The sequence below is a fragment of the Orcinus orca genome, chromosome 2 (assembly GCF_937001465.1).
Source record: "Orcinus orca chromosome 2, mOrcOrc1.1, whole genome shotgun sequence".
NCBI classification, from domain to species: domain Eukaryota; kingdom Metazoa; phylum Chordata; class Mammalia; order Artiodactyla; family Delphinidae; genus Orcinus; species Orcinus orca.
In genome coordinates this window covers 116,920,463-116,945,316 of record NC_064560.1, presented here as the reverse complement: position 1 = coordinate 116,945,316, position 24,854 = coordinate 116,920,463, and the positions used below count along the sequence as shown (strand labels likewise).

At 39.0% G+C, this 24,854-nt stretch overlaps 1 protein-coding gene and 1 pseudogene across 4 annotated transcripts in view; one reads left to right on the top strand and one right to left on the bottom strand.

Annotated features, from left to right (window-relative positions):
* Window positions 1–24,854, bottom strand: part of INO80 (INO80 complex ATPase subunit) — a 123,546-nt gene that overhangs the window by 42,409 nt on the left and 56,283 nt on the right. For 3 of the 4 annotated variants that reach the window (XM_004273978.3, XM_033435765.2, XM_033435766.2), the window contains exons 20-25: window positions 23,098–23,265; window positions 22,735–22,868; window positions 21,649–21,716; window positions 20,819–20,912; window positions 19,877–20,048; window positions 6,046–6,186 (exon numbers count right to left, since the gene is read on the bottom strand). In XM_004273978.3, coding sequence (XP_004274026.1) covers window positions 6,046–6,186; window positions 19,877–20,048; window positions 20,819–20,912; window positions 21,649–21,716; window positions 22,735–22,868; window positions 23,098–23,265 — 777 coding nt within the window. The remainder of the gene's footprint in view (window positions 1–6,045; window positions 6,187–19,876; window positions 20,049–20,818; window positions 20,913–21,648; window positions 21,717–22,734; window positions 22,869–23,097; window positions 23,266–24,854) is intronic. The other variant, XM_049706977.1, reaches the window with a different exon arrangement.
* On the top strand, window positions 1,159–1,613 carry LOC101275269 (40S ribosomal protein S23-like; annotated as a pseudogene).

Sequence of the window (24,854 nt, the reverse complement as noted above, 5' to 3'; positions counted from 1 at the left end):
GTTGGACTCTCAACCACCGCGCCACCAGGGAAGCCCGCGAATGCAATCTTTTTTTTTTTCTCGGTACGCAGGCCTCTCACTGTTGTGGCCTCTCCCGTTGCGGAGCACAGGCTCCGGACATGCAGGCTCAGCGGCCATGGCTCACGGGCCCAGCCGCTCCATGGCATGTGGGATCTTCCCGGACCGGGGCAGGAATCCGTGTCCCCTGCATCGGTAGGCGGACTCTCAACCACTGCGCCACTAGGGAAGCCCTAGTTCTAGGTTTTTAACATGCACCCCAGCATCTCAGGCCAAGCCTTGAGAAATACTGCCTTGGGGCACATAAACAATCAGCTAGCTGACTGTGGGGCTGCAGGTACCTCTGCTAGAAACTGGAGGATACCAAAACTGGAGAAAGAGCATCATTTACCAATAACCAAAGACTACACTACTCTGGCTTACAGATGAAGCTAAATTCATTTTGCTAGGGAGCAGTGCCATCTATGGTCCACAGGCAAAACTACAGTGGGTCACAGCAAGCTGGGCCCCTGGTGCTCCAAAACCCAGAAAAGCTCACGCATTAAATCAGCTTACTTAGTACTAGGAATAGGTTTTGGTAGTCTCATACCACATTTACCCACTCCAAAAGGAGTTTGTTCTCTTGCTTCCAAGTTATTCATCTTTCCCACCGAAAGTTGAGCACAGGCAAATAAAGACCGAAACACAAAGTAGGTGATTAAAAATTGGGTCACGACTTCTCTGGTGGTGCAGTGGTTAAGAATCGCCCTCCAATGCAGGGGACTCGGGCTCGATCCCTGGTCAGGGAACTAGATCCCACATGCATGCTACAACTAAGGAGCACACATGCCCCAAGTAAGACCTGGTGCAACCAGGATAAATTAAATAAATAAAAATAAAAATAGGGCTTCCCTGGTGGCACAGTGGTTGAGAGTCCGCCTGCCGATGCGGGGGACACGGGTTCGTGCCCTGGTCTGGGAAGATCTCACATGCCGTGGAGCGGCTGGGCCCATGAGCCATGGCCACTGGGCCTGCGCATCCGGAGCCTGTGCTCTGCAACGGGAGACACCACAACAGTGAGAGGCCCACGGACCGCAAAAAATAAATAAATAAATAAATAAATAAGTTGTGTCTTTCACTCAGGCCCGTGGCGCTGGCAGGATGGGCAAGTGTTGCAGTCTTCGCACTACCAGGAAGCTCCATAGCCACCGACGAGACTAGAAGTGGCATTATAAACAGTACAAGAAAGCCCATTTGGGCACAGCCCTGAAGGCCAACCCTTTTGGAGGTGCTTCTCATGCCAAGGGAATTGTGCTTGAAAAAATAGGGGTTGAAGCCAAACAGCCAAATTCTGCCATCAGGAAGTGTGTCAGGGTTCAGCTCATCAAGAATGGCAAAAAAATCAGAGCCTTTGTACCCAATGATGGTTGTTTGAATTTTATTCATCATTTAGGAAAATGATGAAGTTCTGGTTGCTGGATCTGGTTGCAAAGGTCATGCTCTTGGTGACATTCCTGGAGTCTGCTCTTAAGGTCGTCAAAGTAGCCAATGTCTCCCTTTTGGCCTTATACAAAGGGAAGAAGGAAAGACCAAGATCGTAAGTTTTGATGTTAAAAGCAGGATAGCAATAAATTTCCATATGCCAAAAAAAAAAAAAAAAAAAAAAAATTAGGTCTCTCCCGCCATGGCTTGTCCTGGCAGTAGACCAGCAGATACTAAACCAGAGCAGACATCTGCCACCTAGGATATGAGTTTCAGAACGTGACAATCAATAGTGGCTATACTTCCACAAAAATGGTTTGAGAAGCAGTGGTCTGAACCACAGAAGCATGACCAGTTCTATATAGCTCAAACAGCAAGCACTCTTGGATGAGTAAGCATACTTAATCTTTTCTAATTAGAGACTCATATGGACGAATTTTACACTCAAAGATAACTGCTTTTTTAAAAAATCTTATTGGAGTATAGTTGATCTACTATTGTCGTGTTAATTTCTGCTGCATAGCAAAGTAACTCAGTTATACATATATATATATTCTTTTTCATTACCGTTTATCACAGGATATTGAATATAGTTCCCTATGCTATACAGTAGGACCTTGTTGTTTATCCATCCTATATATAAAATAGTTTGCATCTGCTAATCCCAAACTCTCAATCCTTCCCTCCCTCCCCCCCCACCTCTTACTTTGATTTTTCGTTTTTTGAAGAAAAGCAAAACATATACTGGAATTATATATAAAAACTTTGGGCCCATATTCTCGAGATGAAAAATCAAAAGCTAGCAAATCATGAAGGAATAGGGGGAGAACAGTGACACAGGAAAGAGTGTTATTTCTAGACACTCTAATACTTTAAAAACAAAACAACTTCTCAAAAAAGCTGAGAAAAAATAAAAATTGCTTTAATCAAAAAAAAAAAACAAAAAAACCCCACAACTTTTTCCAGTTATAAACTTTCACCTATTTTCCAATTTCATTTTACTGATAGCCTTCAAAGTCCAGGATTACAAACTAGGAGGTTTGCAAGGCACAACTCTTAGTAAAAATTAAAAAAAAATATATATATATATATATATTTTTAAATTATTATTATTATTATTTTTTTCCGGTACACGGGCCTCTCACTGTTGTGGCCTCTCCTGTTGTGGAGCACAGGCTCCGGGCGCGCAGGCTCAGCGGCCATGGCTCACGGGCCCAGCCGCTCTGCGGCATGTGGGATCTTCCCGGACCAGGGCATGAACCCGTGTCCCCTGCGTCGGCAGGCGGACTCTCGACCACTGCGCCACCAGGGAAGCCCAGTGAAATATTTTTTAATGTTTTGATAAGCTTATTTGGCAGGAGCCCTGGATCAAGATATATACAGAATCATACAGTGTCATGTTGTAAGTACGTAAGCAGTGAACTCATGAGGTCCAAAAGGAGGCAAACAAGTCCATTTCTACTTAAATTGTGCTTTCTAAGTCAGCTCTATCCTAAACAGCCTCCACCCATTCTGCTAACCCCAAGTGGCCTTCCTGATTGCTCAGAAGCAGGAGGAGATGAAGCATGACATACCCATTCTTGCCTCCCCACAAATGGAAATGCATACACCCTTTAGTCCCACATGAGCAAACCCCTGTTTCTTGCTTCATTAACTTCCTAAACTATAGTATCTTCAGGGGCTGCCTCCTCAAGCATTCAGCGCGTCCTTCCTGAGGACACGTATATTCCTGCTCTAGCTCTAGGAAGCGTGACCGCTCCAAGCGCTTCAGTTTCTTTGTGTGATGAATTTCCAGGGTCTTAGTTTATTAACCCTGCAGAATGATTTCTTAAGCTAATGATAATTCCTTCCTTAGTGACACAGTTCTTCCTGAATTGACCCTAAAGTTTTCACAGCACGTGCCATGGAAATTAATTTGTGTTAACTCAATGCCAGGGTTGAGGCGTCAAAGGAAATCAGTTTCTCTCCACTGCAGATGGGTTAGAAATCAATATAAGATCATTAAAATACCTCATAAAATGTTGCCTTATTCACACCCCCGGCCTAATCTACAGATCTTGTATGTGTATAAAACATTCAGACATGTTTAAAACTCTTCTTCCTGTCCTCCTAACTATGGGGTGATTACTCCCATTTCAGATTTAGCACATGCTACGTGAAGAAACTCTACAAATGTGGGGAGAAGGGCTGAACAGGAAAGGGTGCTGGGGAGGAGCCCCTCAGCCAGATGAGAAAAGCTTCCTCCTGCTTCCTGCCTGCCACCACACCTTTAGGCTAACAGTCTTCTTCAAGTTACTATTGTTTTTTTAGGGAAACATCAGTACCAGGCATGATAGTTTAGACTTCAGGCTCCTCAGAAACAATACGTAAGTAGTACAGTGGGGGTCTGTATATGTAAGTATGTCAGAAGAGTGGGGTTATTCTTCAGAGTGGCTGGCTACAGAGCTTTTATTTTTTTTATTTTTTTTTTGCGGTACGTGGGCCTCTCACTGTTGTGGCCTCTCCCATTGTGGGGCACAGGCTCCAGATGCACAGGCTCAGAGGCCATGGCTCACAGGCCCAGCTGCTCCGCGCATGTGGGATCTTCCCGGACCGGGGCACGAACCCATGTCCCCTGCATTGGCAGGCAGACTCTCAACCACTGCGCCACCAGGGAAGCCCTGGCTATACAGCTTTGAGTGGTATAAATGAAGAATTTTTATGTCCATAAATGCAGTTACAGTCCAGGGCAGTTCACTTTTTTTTTTTTTTTTGCGGTACGTGGGCCTCTCACTGTTGTGGCCTCTCCCGCTGCGGAGCACAGGCTCCGGACGCGCAGGCCCAGCAGCCATGGCTCACAGGCTCAGCCGCTCCGCGGCATGTGGGATCTTCCCAGACCAGGGCACGAACCTGTGTCCCCTGCATCAGCAGGCGGACTCTCAACCACTGTGCCACCAGGGAAGCCTGGGCAATTCACTTTTTACTGGCTCAATAAAACACGGGGAATATGAGAAGTAAAAAATGTCTTGACATCCCTCTCTCAAAAATCTAGGCTTCCTATTATCGGCCTCTCCATGTACACAACAGATTAGGAGAGTAAAAAGGAAACAACCATGCAACTATGAAGCCTGAAGGCTGCTTTCTATGCAAGCCCTTGGCTTTAGATGTTTTCTGGAAAAAGTGCTTTTCCCTAGATCAACTTAAGCTTCAAAGACCAAGAATGCTTTGGAAGAACTGGGTACCTACAAAACCCAAATACTTTCTGGAGAATCAATATAAATCAAACACAGTTGATAATGGTAAGAGAATCAAGTTTGTGTAGCACAGGACAAGCAGAGAAATCTAGGCAGGCAGGAAATCAATGGGACTCTACTGTCATCTCATTTCCATTCATCATCTTTCTTTGGATCCTCTGCCAGATTCTGACCTTTGATAACTTAATAAAGTTAAGGATGTAAGCTGATATAAATAATGGTAGAGAAATATCATCACAAAGAAGAATTAAAAGTCTCCACCTTCTTTGAATGGAACTGTGAAAACAGTAGACTTGCTAGGATGAGCGAAGGAAACAAGATAAAAACACAGAAGGGTAAGAAAAGTCAACCTCTTAGAGTCTCCTGGCTAAATGAAAGTTGCCCTTAGAGCAAATGGAAACAAGCTGGAAAGACAAACTTGTTTTTGCTCTAATTGCAGTCTGGCCACATCTCTACTCTGCCTCTCCCCCTTCATGTACTGCTTCATGGTTGTAAGAGAGTTTCTGTCTGGCTCTGATCAGAAAGACATGAAGAGTGGAAGATGTAAGCGAAGTAAACAGCCACAGTGTGCCAAGGGGAGCCTTTGCAGCAACACTGTCGGCAATCACCAGAGTGCCCTGTTTTGATAAACAGGGTATCAGGAAGGATCTAACAGCTGTTCAAAGTTGAAACCACAATAGAAACTACTCCCAATCTGCGAACAAGACTACTACCACTGACTGGTGGATATGGCCCAATAGTCACTTTTCAGAGGGAACACACTTGTGAACCACAGTCCAGGCAGAGCTGCTGAAGAAAGCTAGAGAATACCATCTAAGAAGTTTCTTGATGCTGGAGTGTTATGTTTCCCTTTGTTATTTGGAGACTGTACTGAGGCGATAAGGCCAGATCAAATCTCCCTCCCAATCGGGCCCCCTCCTCTGAAAAACTCTCAAAAACCTCAACACAGGTGACAAATGGCTCCCTCTTCTATTCAAATATTCCACTGTTCCTGTCCCTGCTATTGGGTGATAACCTACCTAGTAACAGATGGCTTGCTCCCATGGTAGTTTAGAGCCTCAGGCTAAATGAGAGGAACTACACGGAAGCAACATCAGGGAAAGAAGTCACTTCTATTACCATACAACTGTTCTCAAACCAACACCATTCAAAGTGAGGAGTGCCGTCTTGGGAAAGCCAGGACCACGGATCTCCTTTCTAAATACCGAGCATTTATATGTTTCTCAAGGTCCAAATAGCTTAAAACAGTTCTGGTTAAGAAATGGATCCCTTGAAAACTGGTTTATTTCTTCAAACACCATCTATTTTATCTCTTCCCTCCTGCAGCACTTACTCGTGGACTGGCCACACACAAAAAAGATGGCAGCTCAGTGAGCAGGCAGCAACGAAGCGAGGAGGTAGCTGATCTCCGCTGATGGATGACCTGGTCTGAGTAGCCACTCACTGCTTTACAGTGGCTGCTGAAAACCAGAGACTACAAAACAAAAATGCAAATTAGTGCTACTGACAATTATTTAATGTAAGCAAAACAGAAAAAATACCACATATAATCAAGGTTCATTCTAATTTCAAACTGTGCTTTTATTAATGTACCTTAGGTAAATGTCATCTCTAATTCTGCGTTTTTCTGGAAGAGATTCTGTTTATTATAAATAGTTACAGCAAAATTTTCATTAGACAAAACAACATTTTGTGTATGTCGGGGAAGTTTGGTTCATTTGTTAAACTGTGGATACAAACCCATTTGTCTTGAGTTAAAAAAGATGACCAATAATATTTCCTCCTAAATTTTTCTTTTAGGCAGATCTGTTTAGTATTTCATGTGTGTACAACAGTGCAGTATAGCTCTAGCAAGGTTAGAAGTTCTATTTATTTGGAGATATCAATAAAAGTGGTCAGGAACAGGAAACAATATCTCTTTAGTTCCTCTAACCTAACTACCATTTAAAAAATTTAAAACTTACATTACTGTATCAATTCATTTTAACAGACTTAAAGCTCATGTTAAAGCTTCAGTTTGCAGCCATTCATATGAAAGATTTTCAAGTATGGAATGTTCACATACAAAGAATTTGTCAGTGGGATTACAATGTTGTATCAATATATTGCAGGTGCAGTTCTTTATTCAGTTCAATATTAGACATTTTATCTTTGGATCTCCATTCTCGATTATTTCATTTATTTGTCTTACTGGTTTCTCAAGGCAGGCTGGTAACCTAAATAATCATATGAATGAAGATAATACAAAAACTGCAAGAGGAACAGTAACCAGGACCCTCTGCAGGAGAATACCAGTTATAATTCCAATACCGAAAGTGTCCAGTACCAAATCTCTTCAAAGCTTCTTTGTTTAGTATATATTTCCTCCTGAAGTACATGGGTTCTTCAGGATCACAGTTTGAAAGAAGCCATCTCAAGTTGTCTAGTAGGACAGGTGTATCATAATCTGCTTTCATGAAGCAATCAGCACCTTCTAAATAATGGGCATGAAAAAACTGAAAGGCTTTAAATGTTTCCCGCAGAGTTGGGACGTCTTCAGTGATTTCTAATCACACTGTATGGAAGTCTTTACAACACTTCAGTACAATGCTGGACTCATGTAGCTTTGATATGTTTGACATTTTTCTCCAGATGTTTAGGTCCCATCATTAACCAGAAAAGAACATTAATCCTCTGATATCGTTTTTCAACAATATCTGTGTTCTCATCTTTATGTTGGATAGCATCTGCACTGAGATTTATCCACCTCTCTACATGTTTATCTCCATTATCACCTGAATGCCTAGTGTGAGGATCATTATGAAGATTAATAGACCAGGTGTCACCCTGTTCTTCCAATACTGAATACTGACGAGCTAGGATCATTACTAAAAAAATCCTATTGCTGATACATAGATGAAAGTAAAAAAAAAAAAAATGTATCCAATTTTCTTGTTTTCTGAAAGTTCACTTCTGATTATTAGTAATAGCTCTTCTTTCCCCTCCTGAGGGTGAAGAGATGACACAAGCCTAGCAACCGCTGCTCGTATCTGTCGTAGTTCAGGGCTGCTAGCTGGGGTGTCCACTGCCATCCGGGTGGCTGAGATAGCAGCAGTGGCTGGCCTAGAGACTTCTGAATTCTTTACTAACTTCTAAAGAGCAGTATCCGTAATCACTTTATCTTTGTAAAAGGAGCTTCTTATACTCCTATTTCTTATACTCCTAAAGAGCAATATCTAAACAATGTCTCAGGGAGGGATCTCTTAAAGTCAACCTCATTTTCAGTATTCTTAAATGGCAAAATCCAACAGATAAGAGATGAAAGAATGCCCATTTCCTTCAATTATTTTCTCTCCAACATTGTAGTTATTAATAAGGGATACAACAATCACGATAGGGAGTCATTTTAACACAATATTTTGCTTGTGGTACCTTTCTGGAAAAAGTCTAATGATAATTTTATTTCCGGGGTGGTCATTCCTAAATTAGAACATGTTCACTTGTCTTATATCAGTTAGGTTAAGACAGGCTTCTCATTGGCAGTCACTAAATCAAGGTGATTTGTAGCTGATTCCAGATTTAAAAAGTGATTCACTAGCTCAACATACACAAGCCTTAGCTTTAGAGAAACCCTGACTACCCCCAGCACACTTCACTCAATCTATACTTTTCTAGATCATTTTCTCTTAACACTGGTTCCATCAAATCTTCCTTAGCACAGGTGGTCCTTGGTACCATACTATCCACATTCCCTTCACATAATGACATGAACTGCTAGGTACTGCTAGATACAGAAAATTTTAATGCTTAATAGAGAAGAACACAAAGGACACCTTAGGCACCACTGTGTAGGATGCAGGGGGAGGGGGGGAGGGTGCAGAAAAGAAGATTCATTACTTCTTTAGTCTACTTTGGCCTAAAACAAATTAGAAAAAAAGAAACAATGTCACACAATGAGAGATGCGACTTGGTAATAATGTGGTCACAGTTTTTGCTCTTCTGTTGTCCCCTCCTCGTGTTCTTGAGTATCTTACTACCCTGTAGGCACTGGCAACTGTGTGTCTTGCTGCCAGTACTGCAATATACACACAGCAGTGAAGGAAGGCTTTTGTAGAGTCTTTTGGCACCATGCAAGTCTCAAGTGAAAAATAACAGGGCAGTATGATAGGCCCATCAGCTGTACACTACCTGCCACAGTGGAGCACAGAGAACACACAGATGTTTTCCCCTCAGATACATACTTGTCAACTTAACAAGGGGCCGTTCTTTGCTTTCCATGCCTTATTTAAAATTAAAAAGAATACTTATGCTAACGTTAGGTCTTCATTACTTAGAAATTAATTTTCTGTTTTTGCTCTTAAAGAACACGTCAAACTCAGATATAGAGAAAAGGTCTCACTTAAAATGAAAGGGTGTAATGTTTATAGATCAATTGCTAAGATTGCATGGATTCTATTTTCACAGATATTCTAAGTAACCAAACAAAAAGGGGGAAATAAAATACAGAAAAACTCTGAAAACAATGGCTTCCCAGAGCTTTCCACAAGGGGTACTGGCAGCTCTCATGATCTCAGGAAATGATGATACAGATACTGCAGTTGCAAATTAACCTCCAGTGGAAGAGTTTTTGGAAACTTCCTGTTTGGGGGATTCTTCATCAATATCCATTCTAAGCTCTCTAAGCATTTAATAGAGTATAGTGTTTAAAACTTAAAACACACACCACTCTTTTCAAAATAACTCTTTATGCTTAGATTCTTTTGTATATATATTTTTAAATCTTTTTTTTTTTTTTTTTTTTGACTGTGCTGTGTCTTAGTTACGGCCTGCGGGATTCTTTTTAGTTGAGGCATGCAGGATCTAGTTCCCTGACCAGGGATCGAAACTGGGCCCCCTGCACTGGGAGCGCAGAGTCCTAACCACTGGACCACCTGGAAAGTCCTGTATATTTTAAATTGCAAAATCTGAAATTCCCTCAATTTCTATAAGTTAGTTGGCTCACTAGAGTTGTAGAGTATATAAAGCTTTCAACACGTATAATGCCTAAGCAGACCATAACCATGACAACAGTTTCACTGGGACAGGAAATGAAGTTAATGCTGGTACTGTTTCTGCCAATTATCATTTTTAACATAGTATTTAACTGGATACAGTATAAAATCTGTTCTGCCTCCCCAAAAGATGGCTAAATGCTGTATTTCCTACAGATTCTGGTTTTTGTCTTTATTCTTCTGAGCAAAATAAGATTAAAAAGAAAAAAATTCATATGTGTGAGACTTGCACTCTAACCCTTGTAAAACTGTACAAGAAAGGAGCTCTGGTCAGAGCCTACAGTGGGGAGGGAGATTTGTGAGAATGAATTCATAAAATTTTTTAACTAAATGCTATTCCTTCTTGAACTCATCACCAATAAAGCAGGGTAAAGAACAATGAGGTTAAGAAGACAACACAGAATCATGCTGGCTTTTGTTCTACAAGCATCACAAGAAATCAGAAAAGCATTCACGTCAAGTAAGAGACTTTAAAAGGCCCTAAACTTCGTTCAAAGTACCCTAAGTGTCATCTGATCCATGTCCTTAGCCTAGTTCCTAGTTCCTTGATGTTTTTGTACCATCCCAAAGCCAGCATTATGAGAATGGTACTTCCTTGAACTCTGTAACACAGAATTCAAATTTAATATTCACTGCAGAGTAATATTCACTGCAGGGTAAGAAGAAGAGTTTTATAGGCACACTCAGTGAGGGGAAGATCTCACTGTTCACATTCATTCACGTCCATGGGTGGCAAGGAAGATGAGAGGATTGGATTAGACTGCTGGATATAACTCAGGTAGTATGTGATTTAAGATAGCTTACCACGAACAAGATGACAACATGCAGGTAAGTCAACATTCATTAACTATCTCCTCAGAGGAATAAGAACAAAGCCTTCACCTTGATCTGATGATAGGAAGCTGTATTTAGGAGACAGGCTGCTGGAACAATACCTACTACTTTTCATAAAACAAATGAAGGCACAGCTACTTTTCATAAAACAAATGAAGGCACAGAAGAGAACAGGATGAAGGGTTTTCTGCAATAAGAGGATAAAGGTGAATATGGAAAAATTAATTCAAAGTTAATCTGGTAGCTCCAAAGGAATTTTACTCAAAATTATTTTTGAATAGTACAAGAGACCTGGCACTCGCTTCCAATTTTAGCATTTCCCCTTGTCTCTTCTCTCAGGTTTGTCTGCTTGAGAATAATCCCCAACTTTACTTTTAAGACTGATCTTGAACATGGAAGCCGGATTCATGTTCTCCCATCAAAACACTGAAACATAAATTTGTGTTTACTTTATGTATTAAACAAGGCTACTCTACTTCACAGTATCACAAAAGAAAGCAAAACAAGGATTTGGAGAAACAGCATCTCTTCACCATTATGTTTACAAATAATCAAAGTTACATAATCAGAACTAAGTTGGCAACTCAAATGAAAATGCAAGATACAGAAAAAAACAGAGCTTGCAATGAAAAAAAATTTGCTCACAAGGAGTTAGGGCTTCTGAGCAATGAATTTCGGTTGAAGATGAACGGCACATATTATACTGCATTTGCAGTAGCTAATAAAACTGTGAACAGACAGGTAACATGGAGAACAAGGAGAGGTGATACCAGCATCCCTTCCAATTTATGAACTTTCATAGCGTCACAGTCAGAACCCATCTGTTGCCTAAGCCAAAATCTCAGAACAGGGAATACCAAAACAAACGTGGTAATGAAGTAACTAATACAAAAGGCATTGAAGCTCCTCCTTGCTCTCTCTCTTGAATCACTCACTCTGGGGGAAGCCAGCTGCCATGCCATGAGGACACTGAAGCAGCCCCATGGAAAAGTCCACACATCGAGGAACAGAGTCCTCCAGACAACAGCCAGCACCAACTTAACCAGGCATATAAGTGAGCTAACCTGGAAGCAAAAACTACGGCTCCAGTCAATCTTTCAGGTAACTGCAACCCTAGCTGATATCCTGACTGCAACTTCATAAGATTTTCTGAGTCGGAATCACCTACCTAAGCTGCTCCCGAGTTATTAACCAACATAAACGATGAGATATTAAAAATGTTCATTGTTTTAAGCTGCTAGATTTGCAGGTAATTTGTTATATAGGTATAGGTAACTACTACAGGGGCTAATATCCACAATTGATACCCTTTTGAAGATGTCTAAAAAGTAGCTTCTTTCTGCTGGTATATTTCTCACTCCCAAGAAATGCCTCTAGCTCTCAGCTCAAATGCAGGGCAAAAATAACTAATGTGCAATAAACTCAATGCATGATCAAACAAATTAGCAATGCCACCCATATTTCCCAACCTCCAAGGAAAAGTTAGAACTCTTCACAAAATTCTATTTTAAATACAGAGGAAGACTATACTTCTAATTTTAGGGTGGAGGACATTCCCTCAGATAACAAAACACAAAGTTCCAAAGGGAAAAACAACACTAATACAATGCACCAAGACTTACTAAGTCATTCAGTAAACATTTATTTAACCTTGTAAGTGCAAGGTGCCTAAAATAACCCGACCACAAAGACAAGAGGGACTATGTCCAAACATCTAAATTCTGTTCTCACACTTGGGGGGGAAAAAAGAAATGAAGAAAAAAAAGAAAGAAAAAAAGTAACAGAATTGTGGGGGGTTTTTGGCCCTGACACGCAGCACGTGGGATCTTAGTTCCCTGACCAGGGACTGAACCTGTGCCCCCTGCACTGGAAGTGTGGAGCCTTAACCACTGGACCACCAGGGAAGTCCAAAAATGACAGAACTGTTTAACAGCACTTTTTTTTTTCATGTTAAGCTTGGTTTCAGTCTTTCTGCACATTGTAAAATATTCTTTGTATTAGAGAAGTATCTTTCTATTAATTATAGAGCTCCTACCTGTATTCACTGGTTTTCTACCATACAAAAAGGATAGTTAACCACTTTTGCATCCCCTATCAATCATGTTTCGTGCATGTTTGATTTCCCTCTTAGCTGCCTTTTCTTCTTTTTTCGTCTTCAAATCTGAGTCTCCTCTCTCTTACAAACTCAGCTTTTAGTTAAAACCAACTGTCCCTCCTGAAATGTCTTCCTATTCTTTTTAACTGTTACACTTCATTACCTATTTCCTAACCAGAATCCTTCTCCTTGTAAATCCCTGCACCTGGGCCTCCTCTGTTATATCTGCACTCGTAACATCAAAGAGCTCCTAATTCATTCCTAAGTGTTCACTTTAAACTTGATATAGAATTCAGCATTCCCTCTGAATCCTCTCTTGAACTCTGGGTTTTAGAAGTTATTCCTTCACTGCCAATGCTCATCCATATCCAAATCAGAGTCCATTCACCCTTTCTTCACCATCTTTTGGTTACAACTATTTCTGTTGGGTCCTTTGTACCTGATACTTGGAACTTTGGTTTAATACCCTCCTTAACATGGATTCCCACATCCAATCTTTCTTGTTATCACACTCTTGAGATTAGTCATCAAGTACCAATGGCAGAGATCCCCACTGATGTGCTGTAATGACTTGAATGATTTAACAGCCTTCCTAAAACCAACTACCTGATTATTCCTTCCCATGGCTTGACAGTAGCCACCAAAACTTTATTCCCCCAGGATTACAACAGTATCATCTATTGAAGAAGGTGAGCCAAAAAAGGGCTGAAACTCCTGGTTTAGTATCTAAACCCCAATAGACTGGCATTCAAAGATTCCTTGGGAGAAAAGGTGACTTACCTTTCTGGCCTTTTTTCTCACTACTGCTCTGTATTTTGGCTCAAATCTTCAACTTGGAAAATCCTTCCTTCTACCCAGGGTCCCTACCACTCAAGATCCAACTTAAACAATACCATTTCTATAAAAGAGTTTTTTGTCCATTTTAACCTAAAGTGATCTCCTATCCTGAACTTTACCACTAATCATCTACCATTACTTTGGCAGTTAATTATGTTTTCTTTCATCTCTGATCTTGAATCATTTCTATTTTTAAAGTCCTTTTAACTTTGTGCATGTCTTTTTACTATATACATGAATGAGTTTTCAAACCAGAAAATAAGAGACCATGACTGTTAACACACCTTGCTCACAATAGGCACTGATGCGTGACACGTTTGTAAACAACATTAATTACAAGCGCTTTTTCTCTGTGGGAGTAGACTGACACTGGGAGGAGGCTATTATGAAAGAACATTAGAAAAACCCCAACCCTTAAGCCAAGATCACAGTCAACCACTGCAGATTCAGTCAATCAATAAGTTCTTCTGATATACATACAAATTAATGGACCCATTCACTCAATCCTATTGGCCCTTGGGATCAAACAAGTGAAAACAGCAGGAGAGAAAGAGTGAAGAGTGTATGGAAAAAAATAGTACTTTCTCCAGTAAATAGTGTGTCCTCCCCTCTATTAACATTCCTTACTCAATTAGCCTTCTTTTAACTGCCTGGATCAGTGGTCTCCAGAGAAATTACATGCAGGCTTCACAATGTAAATAATATTAATATGCTATTATTTATGTATCATTTTAAAAGAAATAATGCATAGGTATTGGCAAAATGGATAAAGAATGTTTTAGTAATAGGGGACATAATCAAAAAACATGGGGCTACTGGCATTGCTGAAAAGAGTTTAAACTAAGATAGATAAGCTGATTCAAAATTTACATGAAAATGCAAAAGGCCAAGAACAGTGAAGGCAATATTGAAGAAAAACAAAGCTAGAGGACTGGTGCTACCAGTTATCAAGCCTTATTATGAAGCTATAGTTATTAAGATAAAGTGGTACTGGTCAAGGATAGACAAATGGACTAATGGAATAGAACAGGGTCTAGAAACAGACCCACACATATACAGCCACCTGTTTGACAAAAGTGATGCTGCAGTGCAACAAGGATGGTCTTTTCAACAAATGAACTTGGGTCAAAAGGATATGGATATCTGTAAGTCAAAAAATGACAACCCATAACACAGACTGAAAACCCAGTTTCTTGTAGATCCGAATGGTAAATCAAAACAACCTTTGGAGAAAAACAGAATTATCTTTATGACCTTGGTAAAGGCAAAGATTTCTTCAACAGGACACAAAAAATGCTAACGATTCAACAGAAGACAATATTTAGAGTGATAAAGTAAGCTACAGAGTAGAAGACATCTGCAATACATAAAGAACTACAAAACACCATGAAAAATACAGACAGACTAACAGAAAAATAAGCAAGGGTCTCAAATAAGCACTTCATAAAGGAGGTTATCCAAATGGCCAATGAGCATTAGAAAAGGTACTCAATATCATTATTCATAAGGGAAATATAATTTAAAGCCACAGTGAGATACTACCACATAGAAGGACTAAAATGAACAGACAAAACAATGTCACATTCTGGCAAGGACATGGAGCAACTAGAACCTCTTATACACTGTTAATGGGAATGAAAATGGGCACAACTGCTTTGGAAAACTGTCTGGCATAACCTATTATAGATGACCATATGCATACCCTATGACCCAGCAATTTGACTACTAGATATATATACCCCACAAAATACATATGAATTTTCATTAAAAGGTGTGTACAGTAATGTTCACAGCAGCACTATCTGTAATAATAAAAACTATAAGCCACCCAAACATTTTGCCTATAGTAACTCTTACAGGGAGGACACTGAGGAGGAACAATGAATGGAAGTGGGCACAAAGGGGCCTCTGAGGTAAAGTTCTGACAGTGTTTTGTGAAGTTATCAAGCTGTATGTACACTTATGATTTGTGCACTTTCCTATATGTATGTTAGTATCTCTAGAAGAATAGCCAAGGCAATAAGAAAAAGGTTTATATTTTTTTAATATAGTATACCTATTACTTCTCTCTGTCTCTCTAATCTCCTTGGCCTGTTGTTTACTAAAGGAAAGCAAATGGTCATATTTTCAGAATCAACTTAGCTCCTTCTTAGACTCATGAATTCAAACGGTTATTAATTAATTTCATTAGAAAAAAATTTTAACTCTCTAATAATTGATTAGCGTTACTGGTTATCATTTCCAAGTTTTCTTCCTACCTCCTTAAGCTTTTAAAGATGGACCCACATTTATATGTCAGTCCTTTTCTAATCTTTCAAGACTTTTCTTTGTCTTCCTGAGGTTCTAATTCACCATATGAATGATAGCAAATACCTCTCAAGTCATATTTTCAGGACATTTGCTAAAACTAGTAAGCACAATTTTAAGTTTGTTTTCTGTGAAAATAAAAAATTTTCTCTCTGATTCCACAGTAGTAGCGTCCCTGTATAAGTAAAGGAATCTTCCAGATGATCTGTAAATTGTATTAATAATGCCAGAAGTATTTTTGTAGATTTCAATGACAACAAACAAGTCATGTCAGGAAAAGGCACAAAGCACATACATGATGAATTTATCCCACACAAAGCAACAAACAAAAAGAATCCAAGACCCTGTATCTAAATCCAACTGACAAATCCAAACATCAGCAAGACAGATAATTATTACATTTAAGTCTCACCATTGCTGTCCATACTTGAAGAGTTACCTTTGAAAAAAGGCTCATTTTTGTCAATCATATTTTTGTGAAAAACTGTAAACTGGCAGGATTACAACAGACTATGAAATCTGGATGTGTGTTTCTGATGTGTGTATGTATGCTAAAATACCATGCATCTTAAGTTTTAGCTTTTATACTCTTAACAAAGGAATTTTGGGAATCTGTTGTAAAGGATTAGGTGTTCAAAATTTCCTTCTCTATCCTTCTTTGCAAAACAGACAATGTAATATTCTCTAAAATACTTCTTGAATAAGAGAAAAACTCAGTCCGGGACTTCCCTGGTGGCGCAGTGGTTGAGAGTCCGCCTGCCGATGCAGGGGACACGGGTTCGTGCCCTGGTCCAGGAAGATCCCACATGCTGCAGAGCGGCTGGGCCCGTGAGCCATGACCGCTGAGCCTGCGAGTCTGGAGCCTGTGCTCCGCAACGGGAGAGGCCACAACAGTGAGAGGCCCGCGCACCGCAAAAAAAAAAAAAATAAATAAAAAAGAATAAGCCTGCCAGTGCAGGGTACATGGGTTTGAGCCCTGGTCCAGGAAGATCTCACATGCTGCGGAGCAGCTAAGCCCGTGTGCCACAACTACTGAGCCTGTGTTCTACAGCTCGCGAGCCACAACTACTGAGCCCGCATGCCACAACTACTGAAGCCCACAAGCCTAGAGCCCGTGCTCCGCAACAAGAGAAGCCACCGCAAAGAGAAACCCATGCACCGCAATGAAGAGTAGCCCACGCTCACCGCAACTAGAGAAAGACCATGAGCAGCAAGAAGACCCAACGCAGCCATAAATGGAAGGAAGGGAGGGAGGAAGAGAGAAAGAAAGACTGTTTGGAGAAATCAGTGTGAGAAACAGTACAATAGTGGTAAAAGGCATATTCTAACAAAGCCATTCTTGGGGGACAGTTCTCATAATAAACTACTTTGCTCAAGTCTGAATTGGGTTTTTTCAAAATTACTTAACTTTATTTATATTATCTCTGAATAGGAGGGATGTAACAGGTACATGCCAAAATATACTAAGACAGAGATGGACCTTGATCACTAACTACATGTCAGGGTAACTCTGCAATGAAATGTGCATATTGATCTCAGAGTGACTTCTGGTGGTCTCTTTCATATTCAGAAAGTGAGACCTTCCTTAAGTCCCAAAATGTCAGTTTCTTTCCTTTCTTACTATTAAAAAGAATGATCCAGAATCTTTCTATATGGTGACTTTCTTTACCTAGTCCCCTTGCTATTCTAATATCATGCAGTCACTGAATGCTGTATTTTTCAAACTGTGAGTAGTAGGGTCATGAAATCATTTTTTAGTAGCTTCCAAACTAACATTAAGAAAAACAAAAGGAAAAAACTCTGTGCACTGAAGGAGGGTAAATACTGTTTTGTGAATATTTTGTCTTAAAAATTTATGGATGTGTAATATTTATATATGTATGTAATATCTGATATATCTACATAACTACAGGTGGTGTAAAATATTCTTGTGAGTCATGGTCAGACTTCAAAAGCCACAGATATAATGGGCTTTATTATATTTTTATTGTTACACATGGAGCTTCAACAAAATGATTCTTCATTCAGAACCCAGTCTAACCTTTAAGGCTAGATATCATGTAAAGATTATTCTGCTTAGTTGAAAGCAAATATTTCTTAGAACAGATATACCAACCAACTCTGGCAAGATACACTGGTATTTCAATATATGTATTTTGGAGATAAGGATGGTGAGACCAAAAGCAGAACAGTATCTCTACACATACATGATTAGCTTTCAGCTACCTGTGGCTCAGTAACTCAGTGTACATTCTAAGCCACTACAAGAGCAAAGGTCTATCTATAACACAAAATAAAAGTAGAGGACATGGAAGTGAATCTAACTTTGGAAAAACCAGTTTCACATAAAGCATATTGCCCACATCTAAATTTCTCAGGAAATTAACTGATATAAGGACCTCACTGAACAGGTGATCTGAACATACTACTGTATTTTCATAAAGCAGAAGACTACAAATAAGTGATGCATATCTTTCAGTGTTAAGTAAGATGCAGGTATCTACATAATAGAGCATAAAAAACCCCTGGGAGAATGGTGCGCTCTGTACCAAAAATAAAACTAGTAAAAAAATTTTAACTGTAGTAATATAGAGTACCAAATGTAAGGAAATTGGTCTACAGAGGTTAAGCAACTCTTCATTAGACATATCAGTATTCACTAGTAGGAAGTCACCTTGCCACAACTGACTATATTATTCCAAACAGGCTGGAACCCAATTCTATTCTCCTTCTGCATTAACGATCTTATCTTCAGAGTCCAAAAAAGTATATGGAGCAATGCTTGAGAAACCAACTGGGAAAACAGAAGAAAAGGAAATCATACGGGTTCTCCAGTATACAGGGGGCAAATAACCAGATGCAGCCAAAGAACATCCTACATTCGATAGCTGTATGACTGATGACACATTAAATTTTCTAGAGGATACAAAGAAAAAGTTCTACCTTCTAAACTTTTAATCTAGTTGAAGAACTACAACATATAAACATACAAGTCTCTTACTAAAACTCTCCAGTGTTACACCCATTTCATTCAGAATAAAACCCAAATCCTTAGCATTAACTTATGAGGCCTCACATGATCTGAATCTGCACCTATCACCTATCACTTATTTCCTATCCCTTTTCCCCTTACCTACTATACAACGGCAAACAGTTATATGAAAAAGTGCTCAGCATCATTACTTTCCATGGAAATGCAACTGAAAACCACAAATTCAAAATAAATGGGCCAACAATACCAGGGGTAGGCAAGATTTACAAGAATAAATCTCTCACATTGCTGGTGGGAGTTTAACTTTGAAAAACCATTTTGGAAAAATGTTTGGCAGTGGGAACTAAATCTAAACATACGTATACGTGATGATACAGCAATCCCATTTAGTTGCAGGCCGCAACTAACACCTGATGCAGCCAAATAAATAAATAAATAAAAACAGTACAATAATAAATTGTGATTAGAAACAGACAATGGAACACTTCATAGCATTAAAAAAGAATGCTACAGTGCAACATGGATGAATCTTACAGACATAATAATTGAGGGAAAGGAGGCAGACACAAAAGAGTACACACTGGATCATTCCATTTACATTAAGTTCAAAAACAGGGTAAAATAATCTGGGATGATAGCAGTAGAATAGTGATTACCTTTATTTGTTGATTTGTTCTGAACTAGAGGTTTCAAATGGGAAGAAGTATGAGGGAGACTTCTGGGTGCTGGAAGTATTCTATACCTTCATCTAGGCAGTTGTTACACAAGTGTATACACATGTATAAATTCAAAGAGTTGTACACTTAAGATCTGTGTACTTCACAGTAAAGTTATATACAAAACATATATTAAATATATATATATACACACACACACACACACACACACACACACACACACATAAAATGTCTATTAAGTGATATGTAATAAGCTATAACACTACACTGCTCCCACTTCTCTGGGAACTTTCTGACTCCCTCAGGTCTTCATTTACTTTATTACTTTTATTGATTCAAAGAAAAGGGAAGGGAGTACTAAACAGATAACTGATGCTGAAACAATTGCTTACCTTTAACAAAGGGCAGCTGGAAAGGTTGGGAAAGGAGAGTGGAAAATTAACCCCAAGAAGGAAATCCTTGTTTCTCAGATATTTCTGCTGGCTCTCCCCTTCTGGCTCTCCCCAGGAGCGCAGCTGATGGAGCCTGTAGGAGGCTTTCAGAGACAGGAAAAGAGCTAACCATCTGAAACAAACCACAGCAGACATGCTTATTCAGTGCTCCATGGAGGGCTGAGGGTAGTTCATAGCAGTGAGGAACCTTGTCTCTCATTAACATGTCTCTTTTGTAAATCTTGAACATTTTAGACACAGCTCTTTCCTACTTTCAGATAAAGCCATTTCATACTTTTGTTCTATAAATTCTATCTTTGGCATGAATTGGTGTGCTACTATGAAAATGAAAATCCTCTGTAAAGCTCCTCTCAGAATTAAGGAATATTCAACTCTATCACAAAAACTGTAATAAAAACATCCTTATACTAAGGAGATAGCCTCTCCTAATGAGGTCACTATTTTTTACACAAATACAAAGTAATAAATTAAGTAACAGCCATTATTCCAAAGAATAAGAAAAGAGAACTAAGCTTCCCTGAATACGTAAGGCAGGCTATGCTGCAATCACTACTAACTAAAGGAATCATCAGTCATCATTTGCCCTGTAGAAACAAATAAAACAAAGTAGTCTACCTAGAAATTAAGAAGAATTGAAGACCTTCTGGTAGCATTTGGGAGAAGAGCCTAAATAGTTTTTATTTAAGGTATATCACGAAGCATCATGCAATTATTAAAGGATCAAAAGTATGATTTCCTTATAAAAATTTTAATTCTTAACAATACAAAAAGAATGAGAGGCTCTGTAAGATGATATAATAGTAAATATTTAATTTCACAGTATTCGACCTTCGCCCCTGATTATTCCCAACTGCTCTCTCAAACAATGAGCAAACTTCTCACCTGGCCAAAAGTCCCTGAAGCATGAGGTTTGCCATTTCAGCTGGAGATACATCAATAAAGCGAAGGAAAGAGAAACAGCTTTCTTCATTAACACCTGGAATATCAAAGGACAAAGTTAAACCCAACAGAAAACCAAGAGGCAATACTCAACTAAAGCCTGCTGAACTGCTGAATTTTGACTTAAGAATCAAAAACTATTTTAAAGGTTCCAATACAGCCACTTTGATATTAGACAGTATGTCATATTTTTGTACTACAATCATAAGTAGAAGAGGCAGACCTATGAGATATGGCATATATGGGCCAGAGTGGAGTTGGCTCATCAGTTACCTCTGGGGTTTTGGATTCTTGGCTAACTGCCTTCCTCTTTTTATCGTGCCAGGAAAAAAAAAAAGAAAAGGAAAACACAGAGGTGTTTCTGAACCTCTGCCTTAATACTTTGGACAATGCTCAAAGTCGAGCAGCTTCCTTTCCTTAAACTAAGGAGGAGGGACCTAAGAGTCCCACACTAACAAGAGTCCTGCATTGTCTCTATCACACCTCTATTCAGAGGGTGTAAAAAATTCTTAAGAGGCAGGTATAAAATAAAGATGGAAGGTCAATCAAAATGGAAAACAATTAATCCAAAAAAAATTTTTATTGCTTCCTGTTATAGCCAAAAAGCCTAGCATCTATAGATGAAGACAACTAATTTACTTAAATCTTATCAAGACTTTATAAATAAAGGCCTAGAATTCACGCAAAGCCACTACTAGTTCCAACTTAGCAAAACAAAGAGCATCCTGATAAATCCTTGGCATTCTTCCCTTCTCAAATATCAAAACACCTACCTTTTCTGTGAAACAGAGACTGCTGGACATAGTCCGGTGCAAATGGAGAAAGAAGAACCCTTAACCACCTGTAAAGTAAGTAAATAAAATAAATCCAAACCCAAATATAAATATCAGGAACTTAACTAAACTGGAGGTTCCAAACTAAAAGAATCATTTAAGGTTTGAAACTGTTTCTACTTCTGAGAAGTTTGTTGCCAGACAAAATCATAACATATATGTCAGAAAGTACTAAGTACTTAATAAAGGTAGTAGATTATAATACAAGTTCAAAGTGGTCTCATTTTATTTCAGAGAAGCACAATTCTAGCACTGCAAGTTGCTATATACTATATTAAACAAAAAGCACTACAACTCTGGTTGTTTCCCCCTGCCCATCTAGTTAAGTACTCGCCTGAAGCTATCACAGACAAAGAATTCCTAAAATTAAACCCAAGAAATGTGTCTCAATTTCAATAATATCAGGCTAGATGTTGTTGATGATTATTTTGAAAGTACTGTTTATATTGTCTCTCTACAGAAGGAGCGTTCTAAATCTATGGTTCTCAAGTGCAGGTGTGCACAAGAATCCTTTGGGAGCTTGTTTAAAAATCCAGAAGCCAGGGCCACCCTCACTCGGAGGTGCAGAATGTACATACACAGCCATTTTCTGAATGGAAATGGTTTCTAGCATATTACCATTAACAATCACTTCGCTTTTACCAAATCTGTGACTGCTGATTCTGGGAAGAAGATAAATTTGATTAATTTGAAATCCAATCAGTTCTTCCACAAGTGCTATTCCAAGTGTATAAACCATCACAAAGCCATTTCAGTACTGAGGCAGAGACATTTGCTGATCTCTCTTGGTATAAGTACATATTTGTACACAGGTGCACATTCCTCACTCAGAAAGGCAACTGGAAGTGCCAGTTAAATTCCTGATAGTGCACAGATCCTATCACAAGATCCCTCAACAAATAGTGGTCCACCCATTGCTTAAATACATCGTTGTGAAACTCACTCTCAATTAAATTTATCTAAGCCACAAAACCCCAAATTATACAAAAACACTCTTAGAGCAAACAGATATTAATATTTGCTCACCTGTCTCGTGAATGGTTGAAGACCCTGATCTGTCCATGACGGTAGATAAACTTTGAAATCTGGTATGGCTTTAGGGAAATATGAAATGGAGACCAAGTTTCTTGTCGTTCAAATAACTCTGGGTGATTACACACCTAACAGGAAAGGAAATGATAAGACAGTATTGTCATGTGCAGACATCACTCTATGAAACGATGGAGGAATCCCAAACCCTACATGTTTACCTTTATGAATATATACTTTCCCATTTTCATCCTTTTTTAACTGCCTTTGTTTATTTGGCATCAAGGCAAGATAGAGCCTTTTTTCTTGAAGTGGGTTAATAATAAAGACAACTCCAAGGCAGCTGACATAAGCTCTTACCTTCCTAAACTGCATGACCAGATTCATGAGGCTGCTGGTGGTTGTCTGTGCTTGCTGGGTAGAGCCCATAGAAGACTGCAATAAATCCTCAATGGAAATTTTGTTCTTTAGTGCCTGATATAGCAGCTTCTGTCGGCTGGTCAGTTGGCAATACATTAGAATCTCAATCTAAAAATCAATAAGGACATTTATATTTTGAAAAGAGTTTGTAAGAAAACGCAGTATCAGCATAAAGTTGGAAACTCATGCAAGGCAGATTATGATTGGAAAAAACAATATACATATTTCTAGAAACTCAGTATCTCTATAAACCTGTGATATGGCTAATTATCCAGAAAAATGTGCCTTCTTTGACCCTCTTCCCTTGTCACTCACTCTACACTCTGTCCCTGGGCGACCTCTTCCATTTCTAATAACCCCAACTACCGTCCATCACAGTGACTTGCAAAAATATATTTCCCAACATCCCCAGCCCAATATTTCCAACTACCTACCATAATAGTATCACTCAGAGTCTGCAGCAATTGCATTTGTGACATATCAGAAAAAAATTCTCTTTCACAATTTACTTAATTTATTAACAGCATTATCACTCAGTTGCCCAAACAGAAACTTCAGTCACCTCTGATTTTTTCTCTCTCATACCCCATGTTCTATCATTTCCTAAGTCCCTCAACTCAACCTGGAAATCTACCTCTAACCACCTTTCCTGACCATTCCCATTGCTTTAATACAGGATCTCATCATATCTAATCTATACTATTACTGTGGGAGCTTCCTGCCTCTAGTCTCTCCTGGTTCCAAGAAACTTTCCATACAAATCTTATAAGGTACTCAACTGCTGAAAAACCTTCAATGTAAGTTACTGCCTATAGTAAAATATTAAAAATTCTCCTGTAGGCAGAGGCCTCCCATAATCTAACTCACCATATTATCCCAATCTCATCAAGTCCTCCTATATATATTAGCTACAACAGTCTGAATAATGTTTGCCAAACATGCTGCCTATTTGAATATTGTTCTACCTTTGTTCACTCTTGTTGCTTAGCACCCCTTCCTACCATATTTTCCTAGTAAATGCCAACTCATTATTCCAGATCTAGCTCACATGTCATCTCTGCTTTGATACCTTCTCTAACCTTCCCTAATAGAACTACTCCCTTATCTATGTTCCCATTATATTTCACATAGATAATCATTGCATATCTTACGATACAGTACTAGCTATTTATGTATTCATCCCCCTTGGAAATCTGAATAGAACCTGGAAGCTGCATCTCTACGGACCAGTTGCTGGCAGACAGTAAGAGTTCAATAATACTACTGAACTATACTACTGAACTATACTATAAATACTATTGAACTATACTATGAATACTATTATTTATTGTATTATAAATAATATACTATTTAATAACAGATTAGAAACATTACTGATGTTTAAGAAATTTATACTCTGCACAGTGGTTAAGAACCATACGTCTTTTGATCACCTCCCTAATGACCACTAAATAACAGACATTATGATACTGCTATTGTTTTTAAGCTGTTTCTGATATAAAGGCCTCAAGGATCCATTTTTTTATAAAGTGCTTTCTATCAGGTACACATCTGTGTGAACTACTATTCAGTTAAAATCAGCCAGGTTCACAAAGCAGCCATAAAGATTTTTTTAAAAGGAATAAAACAAAGGTACACTTCTTTTCCTTTTTTATTTTTTTAATATATTTTTTTATTCCTCTCTTTGAAGGTGTACA